General features: G+C 29.0%; 1 protein-coding gene across 1 annotated transcript in view; it reads right to left on the bottom strand.

The window, feature by feature from the left end:
* Nucleotides 1-3,237: 3,237 nt before the first annotated feature.
* LOC145319698 (calmodulin-like) overlaps nt 3,238-16,744 on the bottom strand; it is a 39,882-nt gene continuing 26,375 nt past the window's right edge. The window contains exons 6-8 of the mRNA XM_080161994.1: nt 14,632-14,726; nt 11,249-11,328; nt 3,238-7,096 (exon numbers count right to left, since the gene is read on the bottom strand). Coding sequence (XP_080018120.1) covers nt 6,987-7,096; nt 11,249-11,328; nt 14,632-14,726 — 285 coding nt within the window. The 3' untranslated portion in view covers nt 3,238-6,986. The remainder of the gene's footprint in view (nt 7,097-11,248; nt 11,329-14,631; nt 14,727-16,744) is intronic.

Genomic DNA, 16,744 nt, shown 5'->3' with positions numbered 1-16,744 from the left:
ATATTGATCTGGTCAGAAAACACTATGGCCAAACATACTAAGACACATATTAGAGTAATTTGAAAAAATAGCCAATTTGGACCAAGTTTTAGCTCTACAGACGCAAAAATCACATTTACAGGGTGTCCCAAAGTGAAATTTGACAACCTTATAGTCCCGGGTGGTCCGAACCGTTATATACCACATATGCACACAGATAAAACACAGGATTTAAGCCAAAAAAAATTATTTTTTTTCAGACAGGTATTTTGGGTATTATGCTAGATATCCAAAATACACTTTTTTGTTGGACACCCTGTAAAATTAGAGTTTTGGCCAAAATAGCATTATGTGCGCTTTTTACATGAATTAACGATCATTTTGGTGTATAAAATGTACAGATTGGATGTAAGATTGATGAAAAATTTATTTTTAAAATTGTGAAAAAATGGGTGTTTTTTACATTTATGTTACCTACCTTCATAGATAGCTAGATATCTAGACATCCAGGGACTCTGAAACTTTTTTTTGGCCATCCAGCATCCTTGAATGACCCAACGGACCAAAATATAGAGTATTAACAAAATCGGAGAGGTAGTGCAGAAAAGTGGTACATTTGGCAAATAATACACCTTATATATTCTCGAGCTCGAATTAAAAACTTTGAGGTATGTAAGGTTTTATTGTGTACGTGTTAACTTTTAATCAATCCAGTAATGGCGCAAAGTATTTCAATCAAAGTAAAGCTATTCTTTAATTCAAATATTAACTTGTTAGTGCTAAATAAATCATTGTAGAATTAAATGCCACCGATAACAGTAAAATACTGGGCTGGAGTGGACAATGGACTGTTGATTATAATATACAGTTTCCCATTGTTTGTGAAACATTTATAAACTTTAGAAACTTTTATACAATCTTAAATGCAGTGTCTAAGCTCTACAAGGAACAATTTGAATTAGCAGAATTGGTAATTGGCGAAGAAATTCTTGTATCTACACCACATCGATTTTGTTTGTTCTTGTCCTAGTTGATAATAATGGATTTATTATTACTCGGATATTACACCAGATTATCATGTACTGTAATAAAGTAAAACTTGTAGTGGGCTAAAATATTGATCAGTAACGTCTAACCCCTTTACTACACCCCCTTCCCCCTGCTTGATAAACAAACTGACCAATAAGAGATGTTCATTAGTGTGGCCCAAATGAAGGTCTAAATCGCTTTTCAATGTGCGTTATGTAAAAATAGGTTATGTATTGTTTGTAGATTTTAGCCCTATAATTGATTTTAAGAAAAAATCTATCGCTATCTCGCCAAATGCATATTTATTTTCACCTTTAATTCCCCAAATTATGAAAGCCTAACACCAGATATAAAGCAAAACATCAAATTTTCTGTCTGTTTGTTTACAAACATTGAAATAAAATATTAAAATCACCAGGAATAAACATATGAAGAAAGAAAGTATAAAAATTTATTTATGTACAATTACAATATTTAGGAAAGCTAATTCATACTGACAAAATTATTGAAGAAAAATAATTAAAGATAAGCCTTACTCTTTATTCCTGGTTTAATAAAAAACAATCAAATTATTTCTTGCAATATTAATTTTTTTATTAGTATGCTTTTTTTAATGTTAAATATGAGAATAAGTATATTACATATTTTTTTTACCTTCATTTAATTTTTTATCTAAGTAAATTTTCTCTTTATTGGCGACAATGTCTGTTGAGCCATGAAATTTATTAAAAACACTTTTCCTATTTTATATCTTTAAACATTTAAAATGTATATTTTTTAGAGTTTTTCATCATTTCTCTTCTCATAAGACTAATAGCTACTGTTTTAGTTCAATTTCTTACACAAATTATCAATTTAAATAAAACAATGTTTTTAGACGTTTTTCGGAATTATTCGGCAGGAATGGCGGTTCTTCCTACTTTTTATGATCGCTGTATATTTGAACTCTTGTTACATTATTTTAGGTTGGCAGTTCTTTAATTATTTCTTGTTAAAATCATGAAAATATGAAGTTTTTTATAAAAAGCTTAAGATTGAAATCTCGAGATCAATTTTCATTGTCGAGAGGTCTAGTTTTCACTAAAAGGTCTACATTTTAGCCGGTAACAACTTCAAGGTATCCGCAAATTGATATGGTAAAGATTTAAAAATTCATGTCTTTTTTGGGCCAGTCTAATGTTCATGTTAAGAAACCTTAATTAACTACAATTTTTCCCGTTATAATATCCACGTATATTGTATATCCATTGTCGTAGTTGATAATGCAGGTTTATCACGACATGCAGGGAAACAGTCAAGGATAAACAATCGAAAAAAAAATAACAATTTTATTTTTTGTAATTTATTAAACTTTATCGTGTAATACATTCTACTTTAACCAGTCATTTAAAACAGAAATTAAACATTTTTCATCTATTTAAATGTTTAAAGTTTTTTTTGTGCCGTTTCCTATAGTTATTCTTTAAGGTTATATTAATCATCTTCATATTTTAATTATATTCTTATGGGAAAATTAAAATGTACCATCTTCATTATAAAAATGAAATTTACACTTCTGAAGACTAAAATTTGGACACAGTTTTAGTTTGTTAAACCCAATCAAGATTTTAAGATTCTTTTAAGGCAACCTATGAAAGAACGTGGTTATAAAACTTTTGTGATCAGTAGAATCTCGAACCAAAGTCCTATCCCATGATTAAAATTGATAAAATTTGTGAATTTCTATCCATATTCTTCTCCAGCTTTTGGTGGTTGTCCTTTTACAATGAATCTATCATTAGTAGCCCAGCTGCTTTTATAACAACTTTCTACTGCCATTAATTTCTGCATTAATGATATCTTACATGATTTTTCCAATCCAGGAAAATTTCAAGTTTTTTTTTTATTTAACTCAACCAAATAGATTTATCATCCTAGATAGTAAATCACATATAATAATCCATTTAACTTATGCAAGAATTTCTAGCAGATGAAGTTTATATCTAATAACCTACGAGCGGCAATAATGTATAACTAATTATAGCTGACTTATTATATGGATTGGATAAAAAAACTGTCTAAAATGTGTAGCTGTACCTTATCTAACCAATAATGTGGTCGAATGTTCTTACACTGCACTGGCTTGATTCTGTATTTAATTCCAACCAACTTGAATGTTAATGTTATAATTAGTTTAAAAAGTTTACTTAATCTTTTTAATTCGAGATTGGTTAAATTACAAATAAAATATTTAAGAAATATATTTATTTTCGAACAACACATTTAATATTTTTTACACTAAAGCAGTAAGAGAGAGAAAAACAAACAAAAAATCACAAAATTACATTTAATTATAATTTTATTTATGTATAATATTGAATTCTTAGCATCTTGAAGATTAATTATAAATGCAATATCATGATAGAATGGACTATATGTATACATACATGTAAACAAATAAACTTTAAGAGTTGCTTTTCACAGTTAACGGGGACTTGGAAGCCGCCAACCCGCCTAAAAAAAAACCGCCCTAAGATTAATCTATTTAAAGAAAATAATTAAATTGCTATATAAATGCATAGCAATCTATTAGTAATAACCGCTAACCAATTTGGCGGCTTTTTAACGGCTGGCTGGCGTTTAAAATAATATGGGAAATTATAATTTAGATTGGAATGTCAGGTAATTATAAAAAATTTTATTATTTCAAAATCTGCACTTTTAATCAAGCCTCGGCAGCCGCGCGTCTTTCGCGTGTAAGCCTTAGAGAAATCGTCATATCATAAAAGTAATTTAGTATCCAAATCACCCTAAGAATAAGTGCAGATTTTTTTCTAAAAAATAAGGAAAAAATTCATATGAAATAGGAAAATTAATCAACCACACCTGACTTAAACAAAACATTTAACACATTGTGTTTCGACTTTAACATAGCATGTAACACACTGTGTTATAAAATAAATATTTACATATAGATACATATTTATCATGAGACTTTTATATTCGGAATGATAGAGGGAAGTGTAGATAGAAACCTGGTTGAAATAGATTCATCTAATAGAGAAGTTATGCCTTCGTAGTTATAGGTTTCTATCTGAAATAAATCATAAAACTTAATGGATAATATTCTTTTGGTTTTTTAGGACTTTTAACGGTTTTTGATGATTATAATGTTAAAAAAATCTATTAATATTTGCGGAAAATATCACACATTTCAAAGATGCATTTATCATGTGAATATGATTTTTAATTTCTTAGAAAACAACCTGGTACAAAATTAAAAAGGAAAGATAGAAGAATTTATATGTGAAAACTCATATCAAAAATATTATCCAATAGTTTAAATGGTTTAATGCAGATGTATTGAGCATTATTTCAGATAACAATTGACAACAATATTTGACAACAGCTTGCGAATCCGGTTTCTCACAACCGGTTTTAGGCTGTAGATAAAACTAGTTATTCACTCATTTCATTGCACCAGCGGACTTTTTGAAGCCAATCAATATGAAAAAAGTAAACATATAAAGAATATATGATTTAAATATATAAGATTTTATGCTAAAGATTTAAAGGAAACTAATTTTGAATTTTAATCTAACTACTATTAAATTTTAATTGAAAATCATTTACTAGAATTTGTTCATTATGAATTAAACATAAAATAAGGGCTCGGCATTCAATTCAAAATCCGCCATTGCTGGTTTTCTGTTGCCGAGCCCTGGATTTAATATAAGACAAAGATTATAATTTAGAGCAAGTTTTTAGGTCACACCACTCAATAGTTTTTTTTATAAGACATTACACTCAGAGACACAGATAAATATTATAAAAAATAAAATAAAAGAATTATTAAAGAGACTTTCTGCTATAAAAGCATTATTAAAGTTATTGTCCTTAAATATGTCTTTTAAATTAGAATACTAATGAACTTCAAGCAATAGATGTATAAATTTTAAAATTTATCAAAAGAAAAATGATTAGAATAAAACCGGTCCTAGAACGGGATCTTAAGGGACAAGACAATGGACGATAAATTCACATTCATTCTCCATGAAGAAAAAACAAAATTACTTCTTAGACAGAATTGGTTGAAAAGTTTGGGCCCTAATAGTTCGGAACCAACTATCTATTATCCAATGAAAGTTTTTGGGCAACGAATAAGAAAAGGTGGAAATAAAATTTTAAGTAACAGTGTTTTTTACAGTCCAATGTTTCCTCCCTCTTTGCTTTAATCTGTTATCATATTCAATGTCTAATCTATTGCACTATTTATCAATTTAAGATTATCTATGTCTGTGTCTCATTACATTGCATTGTGAATAACTCTTTAAAACAAAAATTCTTGGGAAATTTTCATTCATTTAGAGAAAAGCACGCTTTACGTCATTTATCATCTAGCACTTGGATACATGAATAGGACATTAGAAATATTTAATTTTCTTGTCCCCTAATTCTTAGGGGAAAATTGTTTTTTGAAGCTTTAAGATATTGAATTGGAGGAGGGGGGGGGGGTGTTGTGCTACATTCTTAACTTTAAGTTAAAAATTCTGTATATCGTACTTTTACTAATTATGCGGCTTGTAAAAAGTCTTATAAAAATAAGATAAACATATCTAATAGTATAGGTTGACCTTTTAACATGATTGTATGACGAAGAACTGGTTCTAATCAATACAGCAGATATTAATCCGTTTCGAAGCCATACTAGAAAAAACCTTTTTATTGACAATAAAATTAAGCTTATTACATGTCTTTTAACTTATGTTTTTTTTACTGTACAGTTACTCAATGACAAAGTGCATTTACTAAACATTCAAAATTTATATTTTGATAAAAAGAATCTACACGAGGTGTTATAAAATCCATACATAATAATACACATAACACAAAATATTTTGCAGATTGGCCGGGCGCCAAATTTTCGCACACACAACTCACGTTTGCAGATTTTAATAAATTTATTGTTTTACTATTTCTTACTCTCGCGTTTTTGGCCCCTTTCAAGCGTTTAAAATAGGGTTTTATTTTGATAATAGATGATTAAATGTTATCAAAGTAAAAACTTTCCTGTATGGCTTCAAAACCGATTAATATCTGCTGGATTAAAACCAGTTCTCAGCCATACTAAAAACTAATGTAAAGCATCATATTACAAACAAATTTCCACGAATAATAAAAATCATAAGATTATTACTAGTTCGTTAGCCCGGTCCTTCAGTCTTTCAGGGCTAACAAAATTGGTTTTAAATTTTTTAATTTTTCAGTTTAGTATCCGCGAAAAGCTGTTTATAATAAGCTGCAATTAATAAATATTCTTAAATTAGGGTTAAGAAGTAAGTGCTTTAATCTCAAGTATTAATTTGATATGAATATTTATTTCAACATAGCAATTATTTTGTGTTTATGAAGCAAAAACTAAAATGTTTGTATGTCACTTAAATTCACCTATCATAAAAGTAAAAAAAAGTTTACTTTATAGTTTTTCTTCAATTAAAAAGTTTATTAAATCATATAAAGTGGTGTAACATTTAAAAAACTTGCTTTTTTTTGGACTGGATACATAAAAATATAAACAAAATCTATGGATCACTTACAAGCATGGCACATTAATTCATTTCGTTTTTTTTCACCACCTAAACCTAAGCAGTCATTTACTTATAAAAACAAATTAAAATAAATTAATTTTTACAATTAAAAAAATCATGGATCAGAAATTATCATGTTTGGCAATAAGTTTATGTGTACAGTATTCAAATATGCAAATTAACAAAAAAAAAACTAATTAAAGATACTAAAAATAGTTTAATTTTAAATCACATGAACAATGATCATATTATAGTCTAAAATAAATTCACTTGTGTATATTGTTTTAAATATTATCACTTAAATCATTATAAAAAATTAATTAAAGAAAATTCACAAAAATATCCATATTCGTAGAAAAACTAAAGAGTTGATAATCACAAAATTGTAAAGAGTTGGTGGTGTGGTGGTAATCAGTCTGAAGTGAGCATCCTCACGAACTCCTCGTAGTTGAGGACCCCGTCTCCGTCCTTGTCCGCCTCCTGTATCAAGCTATCCACCTCCTCCTCGGACAACTTGTCACCTAAAAAAATTTATGTAGAATATATCTGAATATTATGACAGGAGAAAATTGTCGCCAATATCCCCTCGCATTTATTGGTCGTGTCGTTTATCCAGTAGGAGGGGAGGGGGTAAAGGAGGGAGATGGAGGAGATCGTTATTTTAGCCCGCTACAGAGGACACTTTGCTATAGAACATGAAAATCTAGTGTACGATGCAAGTAATAAAAAATCCATTCCTAAATAAGAAACAAGGAAGACAACATCAATTAATGCGAAGTATTATAAGAGTAAAATCTTTAAGTATAACCTTTTGAAAAAATAAGAGAATGTTTATGTATCTCTTTGTCTGTCTGTAGCTTTAGATCTCATTGAAGCTTCTTAAAGGTTTATAACTATTTTGGGGAGTTTACCATCGGAAATACAAACACAGCCATGTCGCTACAAAACAGCAGAAAGCAATTTGCTAGCAAACGAAAAAGGTCCCCACCACTTGGGCAAGATAGTTGTCTGGGTTATACATCTATACTTGTATATTTACTGTTGGAGGTGAGCCATCATTAAACATAAATTTTATTTGAGAGAGCCTAAAAAAAGTAATGCATGACATTGTCTTATTAAAAAAAATTATTATTTTGTAAAGGTTTTCTAGAAAAAGACAAAAAAAAATAATTTTGTTTTTTTGATCTTGTTATTTTTCCAATTTGTTCTGTTTTCAAAGGCCGGTGACATCTAATTTTGTGGAAAAGTCAACTTTATCAGTGGGGCAGCTGGAAAATTGGCCTTGCTTATTTATAATAGGCAACTCCGCAGCATTTAACAATTATTTAGCATGGTCGGCTGAAAATGCGGCCACTAGATAATTTTTATTTATCTCTCTTCATCCTAAGCCGCTAACCAAGGTGACGAAAGAAAGAAGTTATATTTTTCCCAGCCAAAGCCACCAACCAGATAACAAGCAGCCACTACAGACAAGCTGCCCTTTAACAAATTTTATATAAATATATTTTAGTTCATAAAAATATTTACTGGGCAATTAATACATTTTACAATATTAGGTATACATTATTAAGACATAAAGGCATATCCATTTAAGAGATAGTAGGTAAACTTACATATTTCCATATGATTCAAATTCTTATGTTAGCTTTGCAAATGGATATTTTTCAGCTGCCCAACTATTTATTGTTTAAATATTTCCCAGTCACATTTCCAAGATATTATTATTCCAGTAATTGTGCGACTAGTTCAAACTGTGATTTTCACTTTTATTCAGGATTTTAATAAAATGAATACTAGTTGAATAAATATAAAAATAAACGTATAATATAATCCTTATATAAAAATAATAGGATGCTTTCTTTCGGTATGTCTGTCTATGTGTGTTTGTAGCAAATGATCTCGCTAACCGATATGGTCTTTATTACAGTGAATCTTCTCCAGGTCCAGGAAAGGCTAATAACTTTTTGGGTGATATGTACAACCACCGTCGGCGTTTTTCTCTTTTTTTCAATTTTGAAAATTCCCCTTGGTATAATTATCTATTTAAGTGATTTTTCAACTGTATTTAGTACAATATTTTAAATGTCAATAAAATTCGCAAATCATTACACTAGAGTTTATAAAAGCTTGTATTTTGTGACTTTTTGCTAATACAAAAAAATTCTAAATTGTGTATGTTGACTAAAAGAGAATTTAGTAAAAGATTTTAATTAAAGTCGACACAGTTCAGTTTCTGCAACCCGAGGCAAAATAAAATATGCAACTTTTTTATGAGCCAAGCTATTCTAAAGTTTCAGATGTATGAATGTCCGTACGTCTAAAATTTATTAGTAGCTATTTCAAAAAGATGGCATAAATTGTATCTGACAAAAATTATATATCTTGGGGATTCGAAGGGGGAAGATATGTGCAGAAAAATAGCCTAAAACTATCTCAGGGCTAAAATTAAAACCATGGTATCCTAGAATAATCCTGGGGCCTATGTAAAGTTTCCCTAAATCGAGAACTCTTTCCTTTTAGGAGTTAATTAAAAATAGACCAAAAACCTTACTACTTTATATAATAGGATTCGATGTTTGGACTTTTTCCATCCTTGCTTAGTGTAAAATATCTTTTTTAAAAAGAAAAAGTTGCAATATAGTTAGATTAATTTGTTTGCAGATTTATTTTAGAAAATGACATTGGATTTAGGATAAAAACAAGGATGACACAATCAAATAAAGAATTGCAGTTATCTAAAGGGATAAACAATTGCCAATAAATTGAAGTACATCTCCAATGATGATACAAAAAATTACCCTTCAGTAGATAATTCAAAATTCAATAAATCCCCAAAGTTATTAAGCCAACGAATAAAAAAACATTATTCTTAAACTTTGGAGACTACTGTAATACACAACTCATTGTCCCCTCCCTCCCTGGTTGATAGTGTTATTCCTTTAATCAAGTTGAGAATGAAAAAATAATTTTTATTCTGTTCGCTTTTAAATTAAAAGACATTTCTGCAACAGGTAAAATTTAATAAATTATTTATGTATTATTTAACTTAATCTTTTAGTAATATGAAACAAGTTTGAAGGCCAAATTTTCCGACTACTCCATTATAAGTGAGTTTAAGGAAAAGTAAGATCGACAAAAAATATTTCACATAAGAGCGACTAATGTAAGGGATACGACAATGGAAAATAAATTGGTATACATCCTCTATTATGATGAACAAAATTACCCCTTCTATATTTTATAGTTATTGGTTAAAAAGTCTATACTTATTAGAATTAACCAATCAAAAGTCAATTATCAAATTTTTGACGTGGTTAAATCTTTTTGATAACATCGTTACAGTCCAATGTCCTCTCCCTCATTGAATTAACCATTAATCTCTTTTCAGTTTTGTAGTTTTGTTTTATAACATACTAGCGGCTTCGCCTAGCCTCTAGGGGCTTTGCCCCAAGAGGTTTGATCAAACCAATTTTTCGTAATTTAGATTTTAAATAAAAAAGAAAAAAAAATTTTTTTTTTTTGGGGGGGGGGTTAGTCGACCCTACTATTTTAATTTTAGTTTTTAAAAGAAAAGAAGAAATTGAGGGTGGGGGGGTATTTTTCATTTTTTTTTTTGGGGGGGGGGATTGGGGTTGTCCCACCCCCCAAGAAAATAGTTATAAACCTTCCCGGGACCTATGAGAAGCTACCCTGTAAAGGAGAACCCGATCGGTTCAGCGGGTAGCGAGATCCTTCGCTACAAACAAACACACAAACAAACAGACAGACATCGTTCTACTTTGTATTATAGTGTTTTATAACATACTAGCGGCTATGTAGTCAACTCATCTTTAAATTTTAGTTATAAAATAAAAGATTACAATTATTGGGGGGGATACGGGGTAAATTTTTCTTGGTGTGATTTATCTTGGAAGGTTGGCGGTACCCTCCCTAAAAATAGTTTTAAACCTTTCCTGGACCTATGAGAAGCTACACTGTAAAGGAGAACCATATCGGTTCAGTGGTTAGCGAGATCCTTCGCTACAGACAATAAAAAATTACTTATATATAAAGATTAAAATATTCTGAAGGTATATTTGAATTACCATTTTAACATTATTTATTTGTAATCGGCTATTTTTTTTATTTTTAAAGTTAAAGATGTTTTTTTTATGGCTAATTTACAGATCCTAATATTTCTGGTGTCTATGTGTTAATTCCAGTGTAAAATGTGCAAGTTAGGTACAAGGCACAAATTTCAAATATTTTTTACCTTTTATTTTTTTTTACAAATAAAAAGAGCAAGGATGACCTTATTGAAAGACTATCAGCTTAAATTAAAATATACTATAAAATACATTTATATCTTCGTCATATCAAATGAATTTAACACGTAAATATTTACAACAGTTATTTCTAATTCAATATTCTTAACTAGCTAATAAATCCATTTTCATTTCTTCATTTTCTTACAAATAATCTACAGTCTATCTTAACTATCTCTTCAGCAATTGGACAGGTGTTCATATGAAACAATACAGGTAGCTTCACTACTAAATAGCAAATAATAACATTTGAAGTTTTAAATTAATTTTGCCAAGGGGTTGTACCAAAATATTGTGGGGTGTATGCACACACCTCAACTCCTGTGCACACCACTGTTTTAAAGTCTTGAATTAAAAAGAAAAGCTTACCTATATGAGTCATTAGATGTTTAAAGGCTTTGGATTGAATTGTCCCTGTTCCATCTTTATCCAGTACTCGAAAAGCCATCCTGAAAAAAGATAAATAAATTATTTACATCAAAAGGGCAAGAATCGCATTCATATAAGTTTTGGCTCAATCATTTTTTTAGATTGGTCATTTGAAAAGTCAATAGATTAGGCACAACGTAAAAAAAGTTAAATGGATCTTATTTTTGCTTAGATCTTACACCATATACTCTAATAAACCCAATCTTTTTCCCTCGTAATGGATGAACATATTTTTCTATATCAACAAAGTCAATAGAATAGGCACAATGGTAGAAAACTAGCATATGGGTGGGTATGCTTAAAGTGAGGACTTAACGTTTTTTGTTATTTTTGGTACAGGTTTATTTAGAATTTTTTTTTCTTAGTATTAAAACTCTTCTAAAATCGCTGCCCCTTGTCTGAATCATATGGTTATAGTCTATAGATGTTAACAATCTTGTTTAAATAAATTTAATTGCTCTAAAACTCAATTAAAAATTCCCGGTATGCAAAGTAAATCTGAACATCTTATTTTCTTACCGAAACAATAAAAAAATAAGGCCTAGGATGACAACATTCGTTAAAAGAAGCTCAACAAAAGTGACTAGATTAATATAAAACAGGGATCTTAAGGGATAAGACAATAGCCTATAAATTGATGTACATCCTCAATCTTCAATAATGATACACAATATTACCCCTTCTGTATATTAAAATTAGTGGTTGAAAAGTTTGGAAACTCAACTTAATAAAGCAAACTCAATAAAAGTCCAAAAGTTGTTAGGCCAACATTACAGTAAAACTTTAGTGACAGTGACTATTGAAATAGACAGCCCAATGTCCCCTGATTGATTTATATTAAATTCCCTAAAATAGTATAAACTTTAAACATTGTTTGATATAGAAAGGATATGCCATGACTATAGAAAAGCTTCTCCTTTCAAAAGTAAAATGTGCAAACAATTGCAAGTTTATAAAAAAAGTTAAAAGTTTCGTCTCTAGAACAAGACAGTAAAAATGTATCTGCTTGTAAGTTGTAACAATAGATGTAAAAGTAGATTCTTTTGTATATGTCTCCGCAAATATCTTAGTTCTAATTGCCCTATTAAAAAAGATTTTATCTTTTTCTTGAATATTTATAATATAAAGTAGTAAGGTTTTTTGTCTGCAGCTGAAGATCTCAGAAATGGCTGGTCCGAATGAGGGTGAATTCAAGGTCAGAAAATAACCAAAAACCTATCCAAGATTTTATTCTAAAACTAAAACAACCTAAAACTATAGCAGGACATATTTGAAGCTTCCATTAAGTTATTGAAATCTAAAGGTACAGACAAAAAACAGCATCCTGTGAAAGAAATCTAAAAATCAAACAACAATAAAAACATTATGTATTTTATAAGCCTAACCTGACATATTTTTTAAAAAAATGCAGATAAAAAAAACATTCTATGCTTGAATTGATTTTTAAACCATTTTTTTAAAAAGTTAAAAAGGAGATAAGTTAAGGGCGAATTATACACTATAATCTCATGGGACATTAAAAATAAGTTAATTCTATTGAACTATTATGAAACATCTAATATTTTGCCGGTCTTTGGCCACAACATTATACAGATATGTGCAAAAAATGCACATATTATTTTTCCAATCGACCCTAAAATTTGCAATATTTATCCGAGTAAAGATATTTTTTCGTTGAGCTTTATTTGGTCAGCAAATTATATAATACCGGCCACTTATATTATCTTACTTATTATGAGGTTTAAGTAGCGAAGCTACTCTATAATTCAAAGTATATATTCAAAGTAATTCGTCAATATTTGTCTAATGAGCATCTACTCTACTCTATTACAATCATTACATATAGCTTGTGAAAATTACTTTAATTTGTCAATTAGCATCTCTATGACTTATTGTGTCATGCCATCAATTTATCCATTATAACTTGTCACAAGAAGCCTCTAGGGGCCCTTTTTTTGTGACAGACATATGTTTTTGCAATTTTATTTAGAAGGGTGAATCTACCCTCCCTCTAAATAGTTATAAGCCTTCTCTAGAATCAACTAAAAAGTTGATTTACCTGAGGCTTGCAGGCGCTTGACGCACGGTTGCCGAGCCCTGTCTATATCTTTAAGTCAAAGTAATAGTAAAAATGAGCGGAACACAACCGTGACAATGTACAGAAGGTCAAGGGAAAGCGGCAGACAATATTATTTTAAGTATACAAAATTTTGAAGATAAAAGTATTGATAGGTTTTTTAAAAAATCAAAGAAGTGAGAAATATTATTTGGATTGACATAAAACTTATAACTAGGTACTTAAATAAAAATGAATGATCCACTAACTATAAGTTTTGAGTATTTGATGAAACTCTTAGGGAACTTTGAGAGTCTTGGAAGGACACTCTAGTATTTATTATATTTAATATAAGAATACGCTGTTTAAAAATACTATATGATAATTACATTCATTTTGTTTGAAAAATCAACATTTTAGATCCTGACTATTATTTTTTTTATATCCAAAATCTCTTGATTTTTTTATTTCATACTTTTGCAGATAAATATCATATTTTGATAAATATTAAGACTAAAGGGTGCATTCACGCAAATCTCCGATTGTGCTAAGCTGATGCTTGATGTATTTGTGTCCCAGTAGATTTGAGAAATAGTGGTGATTAATTTGCTAGGGAAGAAAGGGACTGTTTATTATATTAGTCCCCAATGTTTTAAAATCTTATTTTCTTATTATCTGGCTTAACAATTTTGGGGACTTTTATTGAATTTTGATTGGTTGGTTTATCAAGTTGAGTGTCAAAACGTTTTAACCACTAATTTTAATATACAGAATGGACAATTTTGTGTATCATCATTAGGGATGTATATCAATTCATCTTATCCCTTCAGATCTCTGTTAATTTGCGCACAATAGTACTATCCCTCAACCAGACTGTCTCTTTAAGTATACCTCAAGAGTTCTTATCAAAGTTCTAATTCTAACATTAAAAAAATTTCTTAAGATGGATTTTGATCTGTTACTTAACATTAAATCAATATTATTTATCACATCATATTTTCACTTAAAACATAGATTACCTTAACCACTGAGCATCCAGTAAGTAAATAAATAATTTGGTTCGTTGATATGTCGGGCATGCTTCAAAAGACATACATACTTTTTTTTGTGATTTTTGTTGAGAATTATCAAGTATAATCCTTCTTTTCTTTTTAAAAAATTTTATGACAATTATCTGCTACATAACCTTTAGTCCATCCATGATTCGTTACTTCAATAATCAATAATCTGAAATTTTAAAAATAGTTTTTAAAATATGATTACTAACCTAATCATGTCTTCATCGTTAACAGTGCCCATCTTGTGTGCCATCATGTTACAGAACTCAGGGAACTCTATCTGTCCGGACCCGTCTGTGTCGTACTGAAAAAGCACACTGTTATAATGATAAAATAATGGATATATTATTACCTGGATCTTACATCAAATTTTTATGTTCTCTTATAAAGTGAAACTCGCAGCGGACTAAAATAATGATGCTTGCATACAACTTCTTTATGCCATCACTTCACCTCCTACTGCATGAACGAACTGACCAATAAAGGAGTTCCATGTCAGCAACCTAAATTGACGACATAGATTTATTAGATTTATTATTCTTGGGTGTACATACATAGAAAAAAAAAACTACAATAATAAATGAATTAAATGAATATTATATACATTTATATATACAGAAAATTTTATTGATATAGTTAATTTATAAAAATATTTTCTTCCCAAATGGCAGTTTCCTAAAAAATAGGAGTATGCAGTAATGTGTATTCACACATTGTTTTCATACAGGCCATATAAATAAGACAAAAAAAAAAGATAATAAGCAATAAATGAAATCATATTGGAGAGGAAAGAATGATAATAGGAAGGATTGATTAGGGCATACAAGTCTCACACCATTATTGCAATAATAGAAATTTAAAAAATTTTAAACAAATAAATTTTGATTAATTTATCAGATTTCAAACAATATTGAAAAGAAATATAAATTTATCTACATTCTTGACATAATGGGTTGTTACACACTAGAATTAAGCTTGATAGCAAAGATTCTTTTAGATTTTTAATAAATTTTTTTCTTGGTTGATTGTGGGTTAATAAATCATTATTACAATGGTTATTCCATAATTCTTGAAAATGATACTTAGGAAATCTTTCAATAGATTTAAACTTCGGCTTTTTAACATCAAACATATTTGAGTTTCTAAGATTTCTGGTATGTAATTGGTTACGGCGAAGCCATGTACCTTGAAAGGAACTTGGTAGCTTACTGTTTATAAAATCATACATAAATAATAATTTCAAATAATTAGCTGATTCATGTAAAGGAAGGACATTCATTTTTTTAAATAAAGGCATTGTGTGTGAGATGTGTTTCTTACTAAAAACAATTCACCTTAACACAATAACACCTTATTCACATAAAGCAAGTAAAGAATCTTTTATTTTTACAAGAAATATTAATGAAGAAAAAATTACTGAGTTTATCAATCTATTAAGAAATGTTAATTGGGAAAATGTAACTAACAGTATGGAACCCCAACATTGCTTTAATAAATTTTATGAGCTTTTTAATGAATTTTATGAACTTTCTTTTCCTTTACAAAAGATAAGAATTAATAAGAACATACATAAAATTGAAAAATTTATGACTGATGGTTTAATGAGATGTAGAGATAAAAAATTTGAATTGTCAACGTTAAGTATTAATGAACCAACTGCTGAAAATATTAGGATATATAATAGATATAGAAATGTCTATAATCGTGCAATAAAAACAGCTAAAAAATTGTATTATTGTAATGAGCTAAAAAAATGTAAATCTGACTTGAGGAAAACTTGGGATATTATTAGAGATGCAATCCGAAAAACAAAAGATAAAGCAACATGTATCAATGAATTGAAGTTTAATGATTCTATATATTTGGATAATGCAGAAATTTCTGAGAAATTGAATGAACACTTCACTTCTGTAGCAAGCAAGATATCATCTAAAATAAATCCTTCTAACATTGATCCGTGTAGCTATATACCTAATTATAATTCCAGTTTTAAAATGCATACAATAAACCCAAATATAGTTATAGATATTGTTAAAAAAATGGGAAATAAACAAAGTATGGACATTTTTGGCCTGTCAAATTCTTTTTTAAAGAAAATAATTTCTGTTATTGCTCTTCCTCTCTCTCATGTCATTAACCAAACTATTTTAACTGGAAAAATACCTTCTGAATTAAAAATCGCAAAAGTTATACCTATTTTTAAGTTAAAAGGGAATAATTCTAATGAAAAAGCTGATCCATCAAACTATAGGCCAATAAGTTTATTAGCTATTTTCTCAAAAGTTTTAGAAAAAGTCATTTATCAACAACTTTCTTGTTATT

This window comes from Acartia tonsa, chromosome 1 (assembly GCF_053477335.1).
Source record: "Acartia tonsa isolate MP-2025a chromosome 1, ASM5347733v1, whole genome shotgun sequence".
NCBI classification, from domain to species: Eukaryota; Metazoa; Arthropoda; class Copepoda; order Calanoida; family Acartiidae; genus Acartia; species Acartia tonsa.
The sequence above is the reverse complement of the archived record's forward strand: the minus strand, read 5'-3'. Positions and strand labels throughout refer to the sequence as shown.